General features: G+C 35.2%; 1 protein-coding gene across 5 annotated transcripts in view; it reads left to right on the plus strand.

Moving 5' to 3' along the window:
* Positions 1-15,051, plus strand: part of HECTD4 (HECT domain E3 ubiquitin protein ligase 4) — a 71,873-nt gene that overhangs the window by 14,659 nt on the left and 42,163 nt on the right. For 2 of the 5 annotated variants that reach the window (XM_066979328.1, XM_066979330.1), the window contains exons 5-18: positions 2,153-2,261; positions 2,903-3,041; positions 3,924-4,094; positions 5,351-5,543; positions 6,885-7,046; positions 7,142-7,255; positions 8,107-8,247; positions 8,611-8,843; positions 9,210-9,355; positions 10,966-11,036; positions 11,688-11,793; positions 12,432-12,552; positions 13,493-13,621; positions 14,804-14,928. In XM_066979328.1, coding sequence (XP_066835429.1) covers positions 2,153-2,261; positions 2,903-3,041; positions 3,924-4,094; positions 5,351-5,543; positions 6,885-7,046; positions 7,142-7,255; positions 8,107-8,247; positions 8,611-8,843; positions 9,210-9,355; positions 10,966-11,036; positions 11,688-11,793; positions 12,432-12,552; positions 13,493-13,621; positions 14,804-14,928 — 1,960 coding nt within the window. Of the gene's footprint in view, positions 1-2,152; positions 2,262-2,902; positions 3,042-3,923; positions 4,095-5,350; positions 5,544-6,884; positions 7,047-7,141; positions 7,256-8,106; positions 8,248-8,610; positions 8,844-9,209; positions 9,356-10,965; positions 11,037-11,687; positions 11,794-12,431; positions 12,553-13,492; positions 13,622-14,803; positions 14,929-15,051 lie in introns of those variants that run through there. The other 3 variants (XM_066979329.1, XM_066979331.1, XM_066979332.1) reach the window with 2 other exon arrangements.

A 15,051-nucleotide genomic window follows, 5' to 3' on the forward strand; every position in this document is an offset into this window, starting at 1 on the left:
TAAAGCAACTACAGTGGCTTAGAAAGGCCATCTGGGGGGAGAACTGGACATCACAAGAGTGTCCCGAAGCCCAAGATATAATGAGGGGGGAGAGCAGCAGTGGCTTGGGCACTTTGTTGTCGTAGTGTGAATATACAAAACTGAAGTTTTGAAAACATGGACCTGATGTTTCAGGCGTACTAAGTGATGTACATTGTTTGGCTTGTCATACCCATTCTTACTAAGCTAATCTAGCTAGATAAGTAAATGACTTTTTGTAAATTGATTTGGGGATCAGATATAAAAAAGTATCCTTTTTATAGTTTTATATTAAAATGAAGAGGGTAAATCCTAAGTCTGGTGTGTTAACATTAGTTATGTTAGTGTAGCTTATCATTTTTTTCAAATACAAGTTATTAGGGTTCAGAAAAGCATTACTTTTTGGTTTCTGAAGATCAGCTTCCCTTTTGAATTGTCCAGTAATCAAGTTGGAGCAAACCTTCAAAAGCTGTAGCTATAGTGACCCTCTCTGACTTTAGTGGGAATTTTACAGAGAGGTCAAACTGATTTATGGATATTATCCACTCATTAGTCTTTCAGTAAGTGTAGTTTATTTGTCCTGTGCAGTATCACTGTATTCAATAGCTATCGCTGGCAGAGCATGTTTATTTTTAGAAGTGCAAGTTCATTGTTTTTTTTCCCCCTTTCCCTGTTTTCCTTTTGTTTCTGTTGAATTGGTCTTGTATGGTTATTTTTAATGTTTTCCTTTGTATTTCTTTCCCTGAATTAATTTTCAGTTTTTCTGCTTTGCCTGCTTACTGTTTTTGCAATAAATAAGAGACTTCATGTAGCTTTTGAAATATTAGGTCAAGCTTTGATGACATCTCATTAAGTTTAATGCAAGCTGTAGGAAATTACAAATCTGAGTTTTCATTTTAGGCTATGTGCAAATTCAAAATGAAGACATCTATATCTTGAAGAAGTTTTTTTGCTGTGAGAGTGACTAGATATTTTTTCTTCCCATAGATGACTGTTCGGATTATGTGAACTTAAGTAGGTTGACTGAAATGGTTTATTGACAGCCCTGTTACAAGGCTTTGTCCTGTTTGTCTGTTCTTGATTGTTAATAATTACTACTTTGTGAGTGACTGAGCTATGGTAGAAATGTGTTTTGTCTCAATTTAGCAAAGTTCAGAGGTGGAAGGGGCTGCTGTAAGAGAAGCATGGTGTTGCACGAGAAATTAGATCAAGGCTCAAGATTAGATTACTTCTTCCACGCAAACAGTATGTTAGAGCAGCGGCGGTTGTCCTGAGCTTGTGTAGTCATAAATCTTGCTTCTATTTTATCTTGCTTCTAGTTTGGGTTCTGAACATTACCTGTTGCAAAACCAGAAGAGAATGATCTTCTGCTCCTTTGGGGCATTCTGAAAGCGTTTTAATAGCAAATGCCCAAATTATTTTATATTTAGGTAAAGGAATTTTCCACTCAACATGAGTTCTGTTGTTTAGTCCTGTGTTTCTATGCACAGTTGGATATGCTAGTCTGGTTCCTACAGTACTTACGGTTCTGAATAGTGTGCAGAAGAGCCAGTTTAAACTTATGGCCCAAGCTTCTGTTAAATATATATAAACATATCTTGTTTATATATAAATTAATATCTTAATGTTATATATTTCAGCAATACCAGAAGACTGGTCTTTAACACTAAAATGGGAGCATAATACACAGGAAAAGAAAATTGATCAGAAATAGATGATACACTGTTTTTTTTCATGAGTCAAATGAACTAATGTCATTTATTGTCTCAGAAGGGAAGTTGGGTGACTAGTACCTAATTCCTTTTATTTGGCAACACTTGGAAATTTAAATTAGCCTTACAGTGTTTGTGCAAGTTGTGTGCAATCCACACACCACTTTAAAGGTTGAATGAAAGGTAAAGAAGCTGCAGTAAAAAAGAATAAGTTTTGACTAGGTTATGGTATCTCTTAGAACACTGAATAATGAATTCAATATTTAAAAAAAGTGGTTCTGACTAGTCAGTTTTGACCTGTCTTGAACATCTGTTGGTTTTCAGTAGCTCTTGTAGCTACAGCAGAAGTGTAATGAGCATGGAGAATTTCTAGTTTTGTGTTATATCAAAGGTCTCTGCTCTATTCTTTCTTCCTGATTCAGATGCGGACTTAGGACGCTGTCTTGCAGCAGATGGGCTCTATCTTTATACAACTAATTCAGTGGGCAGAGGAATAAGCAAATTGGGATCTGGATTACATGGTACTTTGCGGTAAGTGACAGCATTGTTGAATATTTGCTAGTCTGCAGGTCTGTTTGTGGAAAAATGTAAATTGTTATTTTGGTAAACCTTTCTCAAATGTTAGGAGTATCAAGATTAGAGTATGTTACACGTTTTCATTAAGAGTTATTTTAATGTTTTGGTCTTATCTGAAAGTCATCTTGAGTGTTTTCTCTAGAATCATAGAATAATACAGGTTTAAAGGGACCTCTGGAGGCCACGTAGTCTAGTCTTCTGCAAAGTATCGTAGCAGAATAGCTGGTATTTCAAATTTTTATTTTTGAATGTATATTAAGCTGGTTCATTTTTCTCTGAGAGTGAGTTACTATAGACTATTTTTATGTATAGCTGTATGATTGCTGGATTTGTAAGTATTTGTTTTCTAATTATGTAATTCACTGTATAAATTAGTGTAGATTTGACTAATTGTACCTCCTTGCTTCTTTATTGCTTAGAAGTCATGAGACTTCTTACACTTAAAACCTTTGCAACGGAAATTGCTGACCTAAATTGACTTGAATTTAAGTTCAGTCAAAGTTCAGGAATGTGGTTGTGAATTCTTCTTAGAAGAATGAGCAAACAAGAAACCTGCAGAGTTTTAAAGAGTTTTAATGTACTGCTTTTTTTGTCAGTGGTTTTGTGTACTGCCGTAACGAGGAGCTGGAGACTGGGTGGGTTGCTTTTGGCAACAACAAACTTCTTCATCGGCCCGTCTCTTTTGATAATAAGCCTCACTCCCTTTTCCAGGTTGTGGATCAGCATACCCTTCAGGTAAAAGGAACAGCTAGTATGTTCATTGCAGAGTTAGCGTAAGAAAACATTCTTAAGTTATCACAGTCACTTCTAACTCTTAAGTAGTGTTGCGCTTGAAGTTTCTTCATTTTACTTTGTGAAATTGCCTTTTATAAACCCCAGTTAAAAAATTGCCTTGTAGAACTTCTAAGTTATACTATAGACACTACTTTCTGCACACGTGTGTGTGTATACGCATCTATGCACATAGACGTTAGCTGTATTATGTTATGGTAGTATTGTAAGAGAGAGTATAGTATGATCGTATTATAAACAATAGCAAAAATTGACTTCAACCGAAAACACGTTCTTCCTGAACAGCCGTTATTCAGGTTTTGTTTCTGATTTGATTGGGTTTTGTAGACAACCAACTGTCATCCTTTGTAAAAATGGATAGTTTTTTACTTTGTAGTTTGCTTTTTTGTTTTTCCTTGTCTTGGTTTTAAGGATGGATTTACATATTCATGTCCAGTGTATTCCCTGAAACTGTTTGGATTCTCATCCTCTTCCAAAGTTATAAGTAATGCTTCAGGGAAGTTGCAGAAAGTAGATAAATTTTTAGTATGTGCATTTTCCTTTTGGTGCTGTGAGTATGCTTTCAGTCACTTGAGTGAAAAGAGCTAATCCTTTTATTTTTAAGCATGTCAGATGTTTAGGTGTGCAAGCTGTTTTATATGCAATAGATCAATTTGGCAAATGTTGCACAGCAGCTCTTCAAAACAAATTCATGTAATGTTATGTCCATTAAAAAGCCTCTTGTGGACTAACTGCATTTGATCTTATGTATCTAAGTATGCTGCTCATATTCAGAAGAACAGACTTCAAAATCAGAACTATTAAGGTGCTCTTTCTGTCTTGTAGGTATGTCAAATAATCCCAATGCCAGTAAATCACTTTCCAGTTGGCAGTACTATGACTACCGTGCATCTTTCTTCAGATGGTACATACTTCTACTGGATTTGGTCTCCTGCAAGCCTCAACGAAAAAACACCAAAAGGCCACTCGGTCTTTATGGACGTTTTTGAACTTATAGTAAGCAAATTTAGTTGTCTTCTGTGACCCTGAAGTTGGTAGCGTGACTACTGCTTAATTAAATATCAGTATTTTCAAATAAACGTAATAGGTTTGAATATTGATAAGTAATTTGAATAGCTCTTTGTAATGTGTTTACAAAATAACAGAACAGAAGGTGTATTGTTCAGCTCTATCTTCAGAGGGCATACGACTATCACACTCACAATATGAATTGTCTTGTAATGTAAAACATACTTTATTATAATTAGTAATTAAGTTTTATGCTGAGACAGTAATTCAGTGTATTAAGATTTAAAGAGTTGTTTACTGTGGATCTGCTTCATTGTGTTAAAAGCTAGTCAGTTCCCATGAGTTACAAATAGAATTGTTTAGTCTACTCTGCATTTTATGACCTGTAATGTTTTTACGTTGTATGGCAATCATTGATGTTACTGTAAAACTAAATGCAAAATAAGCCTGGAGAAATGTATCAGTAGTTTGAACACCCTTTTCTCTCAACAGCTCATATGTATATGCATGTGTATATAGATATGTGTATGTATACACGTGCATACATTTCTGTGGGTATTTTAATTTGACAATGAAGCACCTCAGTCTAAAGATTTATTTACAGAGAAGAGCTTAGAGCAATTCATAAACATCTAGTTTTGAAAATTAGAATTATACAGGGCCTTAGCTTTGATGGAGTACTTTGGGAGCAATATCTGTACTTGTATGCAGTAGCTGTTATACAGCCTCTGTACTTCGTGGGGTGATAGAGCTGAAAGTGATACGCTTTGGGAGCACAATGTTTATGGAAAATATCTAATGCTGCAAATCAGATCTTCTCTTCATTAAGAGATGTGGTTTAAGAAAATCATCACTTATACTTCCTGGCTAGTAAATGATTTAAGGCCTCTATTTACAAAAACTTGCCAGTGAAACAATATTAAGCTTACAGAGACTTTAAATATTTTTAAAGTAAAGTTCCATAAATAAACTTAAAACTGTGGCAAGTAGTTCTGTCTTCAAGAGCAGAACAAGTGGAAGATATTCTTCTGAATCTTTAAGTCACCAGTGAAATAAATATACATCTGTGTAGTTTTCATAGCTTTTTTCCCCCCAGGAAATTTGATACTAAGGTTTAAGTGTATATTCCTATTCCTACTCAATATATAATATTGTTCTGGTTTATTGTTCACTTATTTATTGTTAATTGCTCTCCTATGGGCTTTAATGTCTAAAAGTATTTTTTTTCTTTCTCTATTTAATAGGTAGAAAATGGCATATGTATAGCAAATCCTCTACAAGAACGCATTATATTAATGAGAAAAGAGGGTGAATCCGCAAAGAGTATAAATGAGATGCTTCTCAGTAGGCTGTCTAGGTACAGAGCTTCCCCGTCAGCAACATTGGCTGCTCTCACTGGCTCTACCATCTCTAATACCTTGAAAGAGGACCAAGCAGGTCAGAAGAGATTTTACTGACTCAGTAATTTTTCATATTTTGGTTCTTAACATATAATCAGTTCTAGTAATTACTAATCTCTTACAACATGTTAAAAAAAAAAAAAAAAACCTTGCATTTCTTTCCATGATAAGTATTAGAAATATATATATGCAGTATTTGGTTAATGTTTGAATTACAAGTTCCTTTGCTAAATTAGTCACTGATTGTGGGAAAAGTTTAAGAACAAAGAACTGGAGGAAATGCTTGTATACATAGCTTCCTTTTTGGTGACCTATTCAGTTATAGGACGGGTTTATGCCACACTTGATCAGATCAATAATTGCACTTTGTGATGCAAGTACAACTGGGCTTTGAATTGATATATGAAAATGGACCGCGATTTAGAAAATGAAACTCTTGTTTCATAAGCAAGTTGACTGTTAGAGGTAGTTTTGCTTTTTTGATTAAAATTTGCAGAATGTCTGGATGTTCTTTTACAGACCTGTTGAAACTACACAAGTTAATTAGGGAATTATGGATGAACAGTGCTAGCTTTCAGGATGATCTGGAGCTCTAACATTTATCTCAAGATTTTATTCGGTTTATTCTTAGTTCCTTTTCTTCCTCTTTCATTCACACACACGTTTGAAACTAAATGAGCTTACTTTTTTCAATTTTAAACAATTATAATTAATTTTAATGAAAATACTTCAGCAGGAAATATATATTCTTATAGGGAAATTGGCAAAGAGTTAGCTTGAAGAGATAATTTAAAGACTGTATTTTGCTAGTTAACTAGTGTGGTGCAGAAGAAGAATCAGCAGTTATTCTTGGCCAGTTCTTTAGTCAGTGCTCAGAAAAGTGTGGATCAGCTGTGGCAGGAGCTAGATCGTTATGACTATACATTTCATGTTGAGCAGGAGAACTTAAAATAGTAAGTGCGTAGTGAATCTTAAATTGTCTCTTTATGTTTAGAAAAACTCTAGAAGAAGCTCTAAAACTGCTTTCAATATGTTTATCACCACATAGGTCTTAAAAACAGTTTTCTTTAAACTTGTATTTTAGCCTCCTAATTTTCCTGGTTTGCGAACAAGGGATCGTTACCTTTATTAATTTTTAAGTTGTTCTCTTTAGTTAAATAACCTGTGAAATTGTTTGTATCCTTCTGGGTATTGACACCGATATGTGGGATTATGAGGCCACCCCCACACTCATCTTCTGAATGCTGCAAAATACAGCTTATGTGAATTTCCATATTTTTTTATTTAAAACTCCAAATATAAATCTTCCTTGTTTGCTGCCTGTTATTGTAAGTTTTTCAGGTTATGAAGACATGTTGATTTTTGTTTGACGTTTCAGCTGCTAACACTAGTTGTGGGCTGCCACTGAAAATGTTGAGAAAGACTCCAATATACACATGTGGAACATACTTGGTGATGTTGGTCCCACCCCCAGGTGGATCAGGCAGTTCTGCAACACGTTCGCTCTTTGGAGGAACGAGTGCTTTGTCATCTTTAAAAAGTAAGTCAGATACATTTGTGGCAGGCTTTAAGTCCTTGCTTTTCTGAAATGCAATAAACTTCTCAGAAATTTATTGGAGACTTTTTTCTGTGTAGTTCTTGCTTCGAGCTTGGTGTTCAATATCTCGGACGGGCAGTTCACAAGCCGAGCAGATCTCATTGATGCTGCAGGAAGTTCACTTGGACGTGGTGCTCTAGTACCAGGACTTGGTAAGAAGATGATCTGTTTTTAGGAACTAGACATATCCAACCCTTAAGCTAGTTGGATTTCAATTTACAGTAATAGATTTTGCAGATGGTGAGGTTTTGTGCTTGTTGTAAAATTTTGTAAACTTTACATTTTTGAAAGTTCAGAATTCCCTGAGGAAATTTCCAGTGTTTTTCTTTGCAGTTTCAGCTGCATACAATCTCCAGAAAAATGTTAACTGTAGCAGAAAAGAATCTTGAGCAGGTTAAAAAAAAAAAAGTCTTATCTCTTCTCTCATCTTATCTCTATATTTTAAAATACTTAAATGCAACGTAGCCAGAAAGACATTGTATTTCTTTCTGATTTCCCTATGACTGACTGACAAACTTGCACTGTGCAAACTGTCAGTTTTAGTAAAAATGTTATGTATTAACCACAAGGCTTTTCAAACAAATTGTAAGATGCTTAATAGTCGATAGTAGTTGTAAAATTCCCCCACACATGCACACTTTTTCTTAAAGTTGCTGGTGTCTGATGACCTCAGCTATTTTCAGTTTATGCACTTGTGGCAATGTGTGATAAGTTTGTGGAGGAATAATATATGTTACATACTTATTTTAAATAATAAGCACTGGAGTATTTACCTGAAAAGGATGGGGTTGTATGTTTACTTGAGACATCAAAAAGGATGCGTATTTACTTCATTCCTTTCTTAAAAGATTTCCATTAATGTTTTTCATTCTAATGCATTATTATTAAATTACTGTGACAAATAACAGAATTTTTAAAGCTTAATAATTAGATTTATATCTGCTATGAAATACTTCGGTCTTTTTTATGTTCTAAAGTTTGCTGTGCAAAATATTTTCCATAGGTGCCTGTTATGATACTATGAATAACATGATATGGACGTGCTCTAATGATTACATCGATCAGTGGTGTAATCCTGGGAACCAGGCTTTCCATTGTGTTTGCCAGAGGCTGGGAGTTAGCCATATCATTACAGAGCCCAAAGGTGAGGCAAACATACAAGTCAGCATTTTGTGTAAAGTGGAAGTGAAATGTGTGATTATCATAGAATAAATATACAGAAACTACCTTCTGAGAATTTATATTAAAAATTGAGCTCATCCTTGAAAAGTTCCTTGATCACAGTTACTTGGTCATTGCTTTAATAAACTTTTTTAAAAAAGTTGGAAGTTTCCAGATTATTGTTACCTTTAGCACATTAAAAAATGATGCATGTAATTCTCTTTTGTTTATAATGTGGGTGGGAGTCCTGAAGTTAAAGAAGTTGATGATATAATGCATTTTAGAAGCAAATTCTAATCCTATAATCTATTTGTAGCCAGTGTTTAAACTGCTTTTCTTCTTCTAGGGGATGCAACAACCACAAATGAGGTTATTAACCAGTTACTGCACCATGTTGGTGCTATGTGTATCCACCAACTCAATCTGCTTGCAGCCAGCAACAATCTTCCCATAACAAATTTTTTGGGGAAGCAGCATCCAATTGAAGCACATCATCTCAGCAGTATCTGTGACATTATGGAGAAAGCTATGGTGAATGGAGATACTTGTATAATACGCTGCATCCTTGTTGTCTTTCAGGTACAAGAACATCTCCCCAACTCCATCCAATTGCATCCAATTTAACGTAGATTCACCTAGCAGAGGCTTTGCAGTATCTTATGCACCCACTTGAGAGTGCTAGTTTAAACATAACTGCCACCTTTCCAGTTAAAGGTGGAATACAGATAAGTTACGTATTTACTACTTAATTTCTTTCTTCTGCCAGGAGATGAAAGAAGAAAAATAGCTTGTCTGGTTGCTAAAGTACTGAATTTTGGGAATCAAACTTCAATTTCTGACTGAGATTTTTAGCGACCTAGGCAAATAGTTTGAGAAACTGCAGAAAATGAGAACTTGAATGTTGTTTGCATGGTTTTTACTGTCGTTGTGTTTAATTTTTCTTAGGTGGTTTTTAAATTCTTCTTCAGCCCACAAACTGAAAGAAACAGAGATATTGTTAGAAGGTCGGGCCTTTTACTTTGGCAGTTGTTGATGGCACCGAGGGACCAGATTTGCTCTGAAATTCAGAAGGAGGTTTGCCTAGCTATTAGGTAAATATTTTTTGTCAAATAATGTTACAACAGATAAACTTTCGAGTTGTATTCAGCGGTTACATTTTTATATAATACAATTTAGATTAATTTAGTGTGATTGAAATTATTTCAGTCTATATTTGTGGAAGAAGGCAAATGCAGTATGTTTGCCCTGATGACAGTCAAATAACAGTAATTACTTTATTGACATACTTCTTTTAATTTGTTGCTTTTTATTGAATATCTTTAGAATGCTTTTCTTCAATGCTTATTGAAAACCAGTAAAAATTGTGATTGTATATCACAAAAATGAGATAATGAAAAACTCAAGGGCAGGGAATGCTGTTTCAAATGTCCCAAGCACGAATATAATCTGCTTTCAAGTGGGAAACTGTCCAGAGGTTGAGAACTAAATCTTCTGAAAATCAACCTGCTTGAGGTTTTTTGTTTTTTGATTTTTTTTGGGGGGTATGAATCATGACATCCCAAATTTTTGTGGCTTTATGCAACTATGTGAATGAGTGAAGAATAATAATAGCACATCTTTGGTATCATTATGTAGCTTTTTTTAGGTTCTTTTTTTAGGTTGGGTGGGGGAAGTGTATCGCATCAACTCTATGGACAGCAGCTGCATTTTTGTTGTTTAATTCTGTATCTGCCAAAGACTCTTAATTATACAGAATCAGAAGTGGGGAGTAGGTAATATCTTTCTTCCTCTCGTCTTCTGACTGTGGGATTAAGATACCAATAGAAACCTCATACTTAGTTTGCAGTGTATGATAACTTTTCCTGGTGTTTGAATCACAAGTTGGTCAGCATGAGCCAGAGGGTGGGGAGCTGCAATAATCTTTACTCTCAGTACGAAGCTGAAAAGCATACCAGTTTTCTTCTCTATAAAAAATACTTTTAAAAGGGTGTGGGGACGGGGAAATTGTAGAAGGAAAAAAGCCTGCGTAATAGTTTCAACACTTCAGACTGCTGCGAACTCCAGATAAGTTACTGTGATTTTTCTACCTTGATGTGGTAATTCATGTAGAAAGGATGAAGTTCATCACAAGTGAGAGGGGTAAAACATCTCCACAAAGAGTATTCAAACATAGCTGTGCCGTTCCTGAGTTGCTAGTTCTAGGATTTTCTGCTTAGTTTAGATGAAAACTTATACTTAAAGATTGGCTCCTTATATAAAACTTCAACAGTAGTGAGTTCCTGATTACTGGCTGTTGTGTTTTCTGTTGTTCTCTTGTCCCATCACCAGAGTTGTTTGACTCACTCTCTAAGCCAGCATCCATTTTTTTCTGATGTGTCTATTTATTGAGAAATGTTTGTGCTGTCATATATACAAGTTCTTAATGTGGAATTTCTCAGAGGGAAGCAATTAGCTCTTAGAGAAGCTTTTGGACCTAAATTAACAATAAAACATAGTTGATTACCAGAATTTCTGAGAGAAAGCGGGTGCTTATTTCATGACACTTCATTTCTTTCTAAGCTGGAAGAAGCTATTGCCTAGTAATTCTAAATGGTACATCAGATACTGAGCTGGGATTCTGTGATGCTATTTTCACAAGTCCGTTGAGATCTTGTTCATTCTTATGTATGTTAAATGATCCTACTTTTGTTTTTTCTTTTAGCTCTGGTTTAAATATCCTGTATCCTGGAGAAGCAGAAATCAATAATTTATTGAAATTGGTCTTAACTGAAGGTGAGAATTTCTAATTGAAAATAAAATATGAAAATACTTCTCCTTTGGAGGAAGGCCAGTTCAGAATACTGAGTACAGTCTGTTTTTAAATCCAGCCTCTCCTAGGAAAAATTATGGAATGCTTCAAAACCTGAAGCTGCCTTCCGAATGGCTACATGGACAAGTGCGTGTTAGTTGTAGAAAAGGAAATTTCACTTGCAAGGAAGCTGTTTGAAATTTAAAAGAATTATAGCTTTCTTCTGTCAGTATTAATGATTTTTCTGGTCTAGCTTATATTTTAGGACACCTAGTTAGCAGTTAATGATACCTGGCAATTCTACAGTAACCAGAAGTAATTTTAGTCCTCAGTGAAAAGAGTAAGAATCTGCTTATGTTCACTGTGAAATGGTTGTCTGGACACAGAAGCAGTTAATGCGTGGTAATTTGTTACCTCATAGCAACATGTTCAGGCATCAGCATCTTTGGGATTTAAAATAGTACTATGTGCACAGTAAGTTTTAATAGTCTATAATATCAACAGGGGATTGGGTTACACTGTAAATAGAGCTATTTCTGAGAAGCAGCGTACATTCAGCACGATATTTGAAGAAATAGAAATAAATAAACTCTGTAAAGTTCTGTTCTGCAAAAGTTTTTTGCATTCTGTTTTAGGAGAGAGAAATAGTGGTCTCTCTCAACTTCGTGATGTTATCCTGACTAATTTAGCTGAACAGCTTCAGAACAACAGATTTGGAAGTGAAGATGATGATCACTATAGGTAAAATGAAACAATATGCTTCCTTCCCCCCCTTGGTTTATACGTTGGGTATCTCTGTTATTTGGTTTAGATAAACTTGGAATAAAATTCTGCTGAAGTTGCTTGTTATCTTAAGAGCAGTGTGACCTCAAATGCTATCTTTGTGTCCATGGCGGGTAGGATTTCATTCAAATGAGAGAGAGAGAGAGAGGTTTGAGGTTTTAGGGTAAACTTTGGGAACCTCTGTGTGTGAACCTAGGCTTGGATTCCCTGATGTTTACCATGCATGTAGTAAATGTAGGTGATAATTCATAAGTACGACATTATGGTACTGCTTTCCGTATCACTGTTAGGTCGCTTTTCAGCAGTAAAACTGTCAATCTCTAGTACCTCAAGTAACGACTCCTAAAAAAGACTTGGCCCAGCAAGTCATAGACTTCTAACAGTGCAGTGCAGAAAGTCAATAATATTCTTTTACATTGGCGTTAAAACATTTTGGGCTTGTTTTTCTTTGAGTCTGAATCTCTGAAATTGAACAGATACCTGTTTTAGTTTAACATGATTTATGATGCAGATTCCAGAGACTTTTGAAATGAGCTATACAAAATATACAATAACTAGTTTATTAATATTTTTGCATTTTTCCTGCATTTTTAAAGACTAAATGATGAGCTGTTGCACTACATTCTCAAGATTGTTGTCCGAGAATCTTGTGTCTTAATCACCAAGTGCCAAACTGTATCTAAAGATGATTTTCAAAAGCTTCTTTCAACTGTGCCTGTAAGTAAGATGTGTTTTGACTTAAAAAAAAAAAAAAAAAATTGCAGTTGGCTTCTTTTCCTCCTCAAATCCATCATCTTTACTGAGTGTATAAGGGTGTAACTTTCATAGTTATGTGTCTTAACAAATATGGTTTAAGAATGTATTTTGCTTATCCTATGCAGAGAAGAAAGAAAGAATTTCTTATGGCAAAGTAAATTGTTCAGTAATGCTAAAACTGGTTTATGTATGGGCATATTTCCCTGTTGCTTCAGTAGCTTTCTCAGTTTAAAGGAATCTTATGTGTCTCAATCTTCAAAGCTTCACAACAACTTGAAAATAAACTTTGCTGTTTTGAATAATGATTCACACAAGCAGAAAAGACTATCATTTATAGATGAAAAATGAATGGAAGTTGTGTTTTTTTATACATACTATGCATACATGTTTTCAGTGGGATCAGCTCCCTGATCTGGCTGCTTGCAAAGGCAAGGGAGCTCGCAAGCAAATGTGGGGTGGGACAGAAAGTCATGGCCTATACTGCAGCAGGCTGGGAAGAGTAGTAGCATGGAACCATCGCCCTCAGCAATGTGAACAAAATTTAGCTGTATAGTGGCATTAAAATTACTGTACTAGAGTATTACTATAATGATACTATGTATTACTACTAATTAGCATTACTACTAGTACTATGTATTTAACTACAATGTTAATCCTTTGTATGCTTTGCATGCTATCTCACAACATTCAGTATTTTGCAACTAGTTTTTCTTACACGTGAATTAAAAAGCTTGTAGTAAATCAGCAAAAAAAAGCTGTACAAAGGAAATAGCATTTTGTTTTTGCTTGTCCTTTTCCTATACTTTTTTTCCCTCTTTCCTATTCCTAAGTAAAGGGATTGCCTGTGTCAAGATTGATTAAAGTGTTTAGATAATGTACAGTGTACTTATTTATGTTAAAGGCTGCATCTTCATGCTTGCGGTATCTGATGGCTGTACAGAACCACCTCCTCAGTAACACTATTTTGATTAAACCTGATGAAAATGATGACAGTGACAGCTCCTTGCAGGGAGAGACATTGAAGGTACAGGTAAACACCAAGTTTTATTCCAGCATGGCTCTCTACAGTCAATATTCCTCTGACACCTCTTGTTTCTGTTATGCATTCTTAAGCTGTTTTGTCAGTTCTTTTACTCTTGGTATAGTTAAATTACCGTAGGCATTTTTTTTCCTGTTCTTGAGCTAAGGCCTGCAGTTCTTCTATGTTTGAAATTTCAGCTTGTGCTCTGTAATGTTAGTGAGAGCAAATATTTCTTTAATATATGTTTCATGAGGTTAAAAATGCATTTTAATAGATATGTGCTAGTCAGGAAATTCACGTGCCAGGAATCATTTCTAATCATATTACCCCCACATCTTGCCTTCTCTCCATCATCATTATGCAACCTGAAAAAGTATTTTTCAGGATTACGTAGGAAAGGGTTTTCTCGTTTCTCTTACCTGGCTTCTGACTTTTTCATAGTTGTAATTACAAAGTTTATGCAGAACCGTCTTTTGTTTCTATGTAAACCATCATCCATCAGTGTCTGTGCCAAAGAGACTGTTAGAGGACAAGGGTTGGTTGCTTTGATGGTATAAGGTTTGTTAAAACACTGTCGTTTCATATTACTGCTGGAATAGTCTTGAACTCACAGAAGCCAGGTTTGTCCTATTGTGCAGACTGTCTTATAATAGTAGTTTTTGTAACAGTAATAATTCCTCTGTAAAAGCATTGACTTCTGAATTTCTGGTATTGTTTGTTGAGCTGGTTTTGTCTTGCTACTCTTTGAGACTGTGTTTTTGTAATCCATAGCAGTTGAAAGTTATTTGTTTGGGCTCGTTGAGTAAATGCTAAATATTGTAGTACTTTTCTTGTTTCACTATTCACCCATGTTTTCATTGTTCAGCTTCTCTTTCTACAGTGATCCTCATACCTGCTAGGACATTCTCTCACCAATGCTCTACCTTGGCTGGCTAACAGCTCTCTTTCCTATGCTGGACTTGGGGATTCCTTCCCTCTAGAAACTGGATGTGCATGCTGTAATATGCACCTAGTTTCTCCCAGCACTTTGGGGCTTAGCATTAATCAAATTTAAGTCTTGGATGAATCTACTGCTGCAGGCCTGCCAGGTCACATTATCATTATTTTAATTTGGAAATCCATCATTTTGTTCAGTCATTGTTTTTTTCTATGCTCTAAGAATTTAAGTATCTTAACTCTTCTTGCACATAGGAGCTAAAGACCAGCATTTTGTCTCTTGCTACGCAAATTCTGACGGGATGTGATGAAGTCTTAGAAATGCTGCAGCAAGTCACTACAGCACTAATTAACAGTGACATTGTTGATAGAGAGCAAAGGTAAGACAAGCTAACTTGAAAACAGTAAGTTACTGGCTTTTGTGGCTTACTGTGCAAGTGCATTTAGCATTACTTATTCATTGTTATAACTTCATACTTGATCTTTGAATGTATAGGAACTGT

The sequence above is a fragment of the Anser cygnoides genome, chromosome 17 (assembly GCF_040182565.1).
Source record: "Anser cygnoides isolate HZ-2024a breed goose chromosome 17, Taihu_goose_T2T_genome, whole genome shotgun sequence".
Lineage (NCBI taxonomy): Eukaryota > Metazoa > Chordata > Aves > Anseriformes > Anatidae > Anser > Anser cygnoides.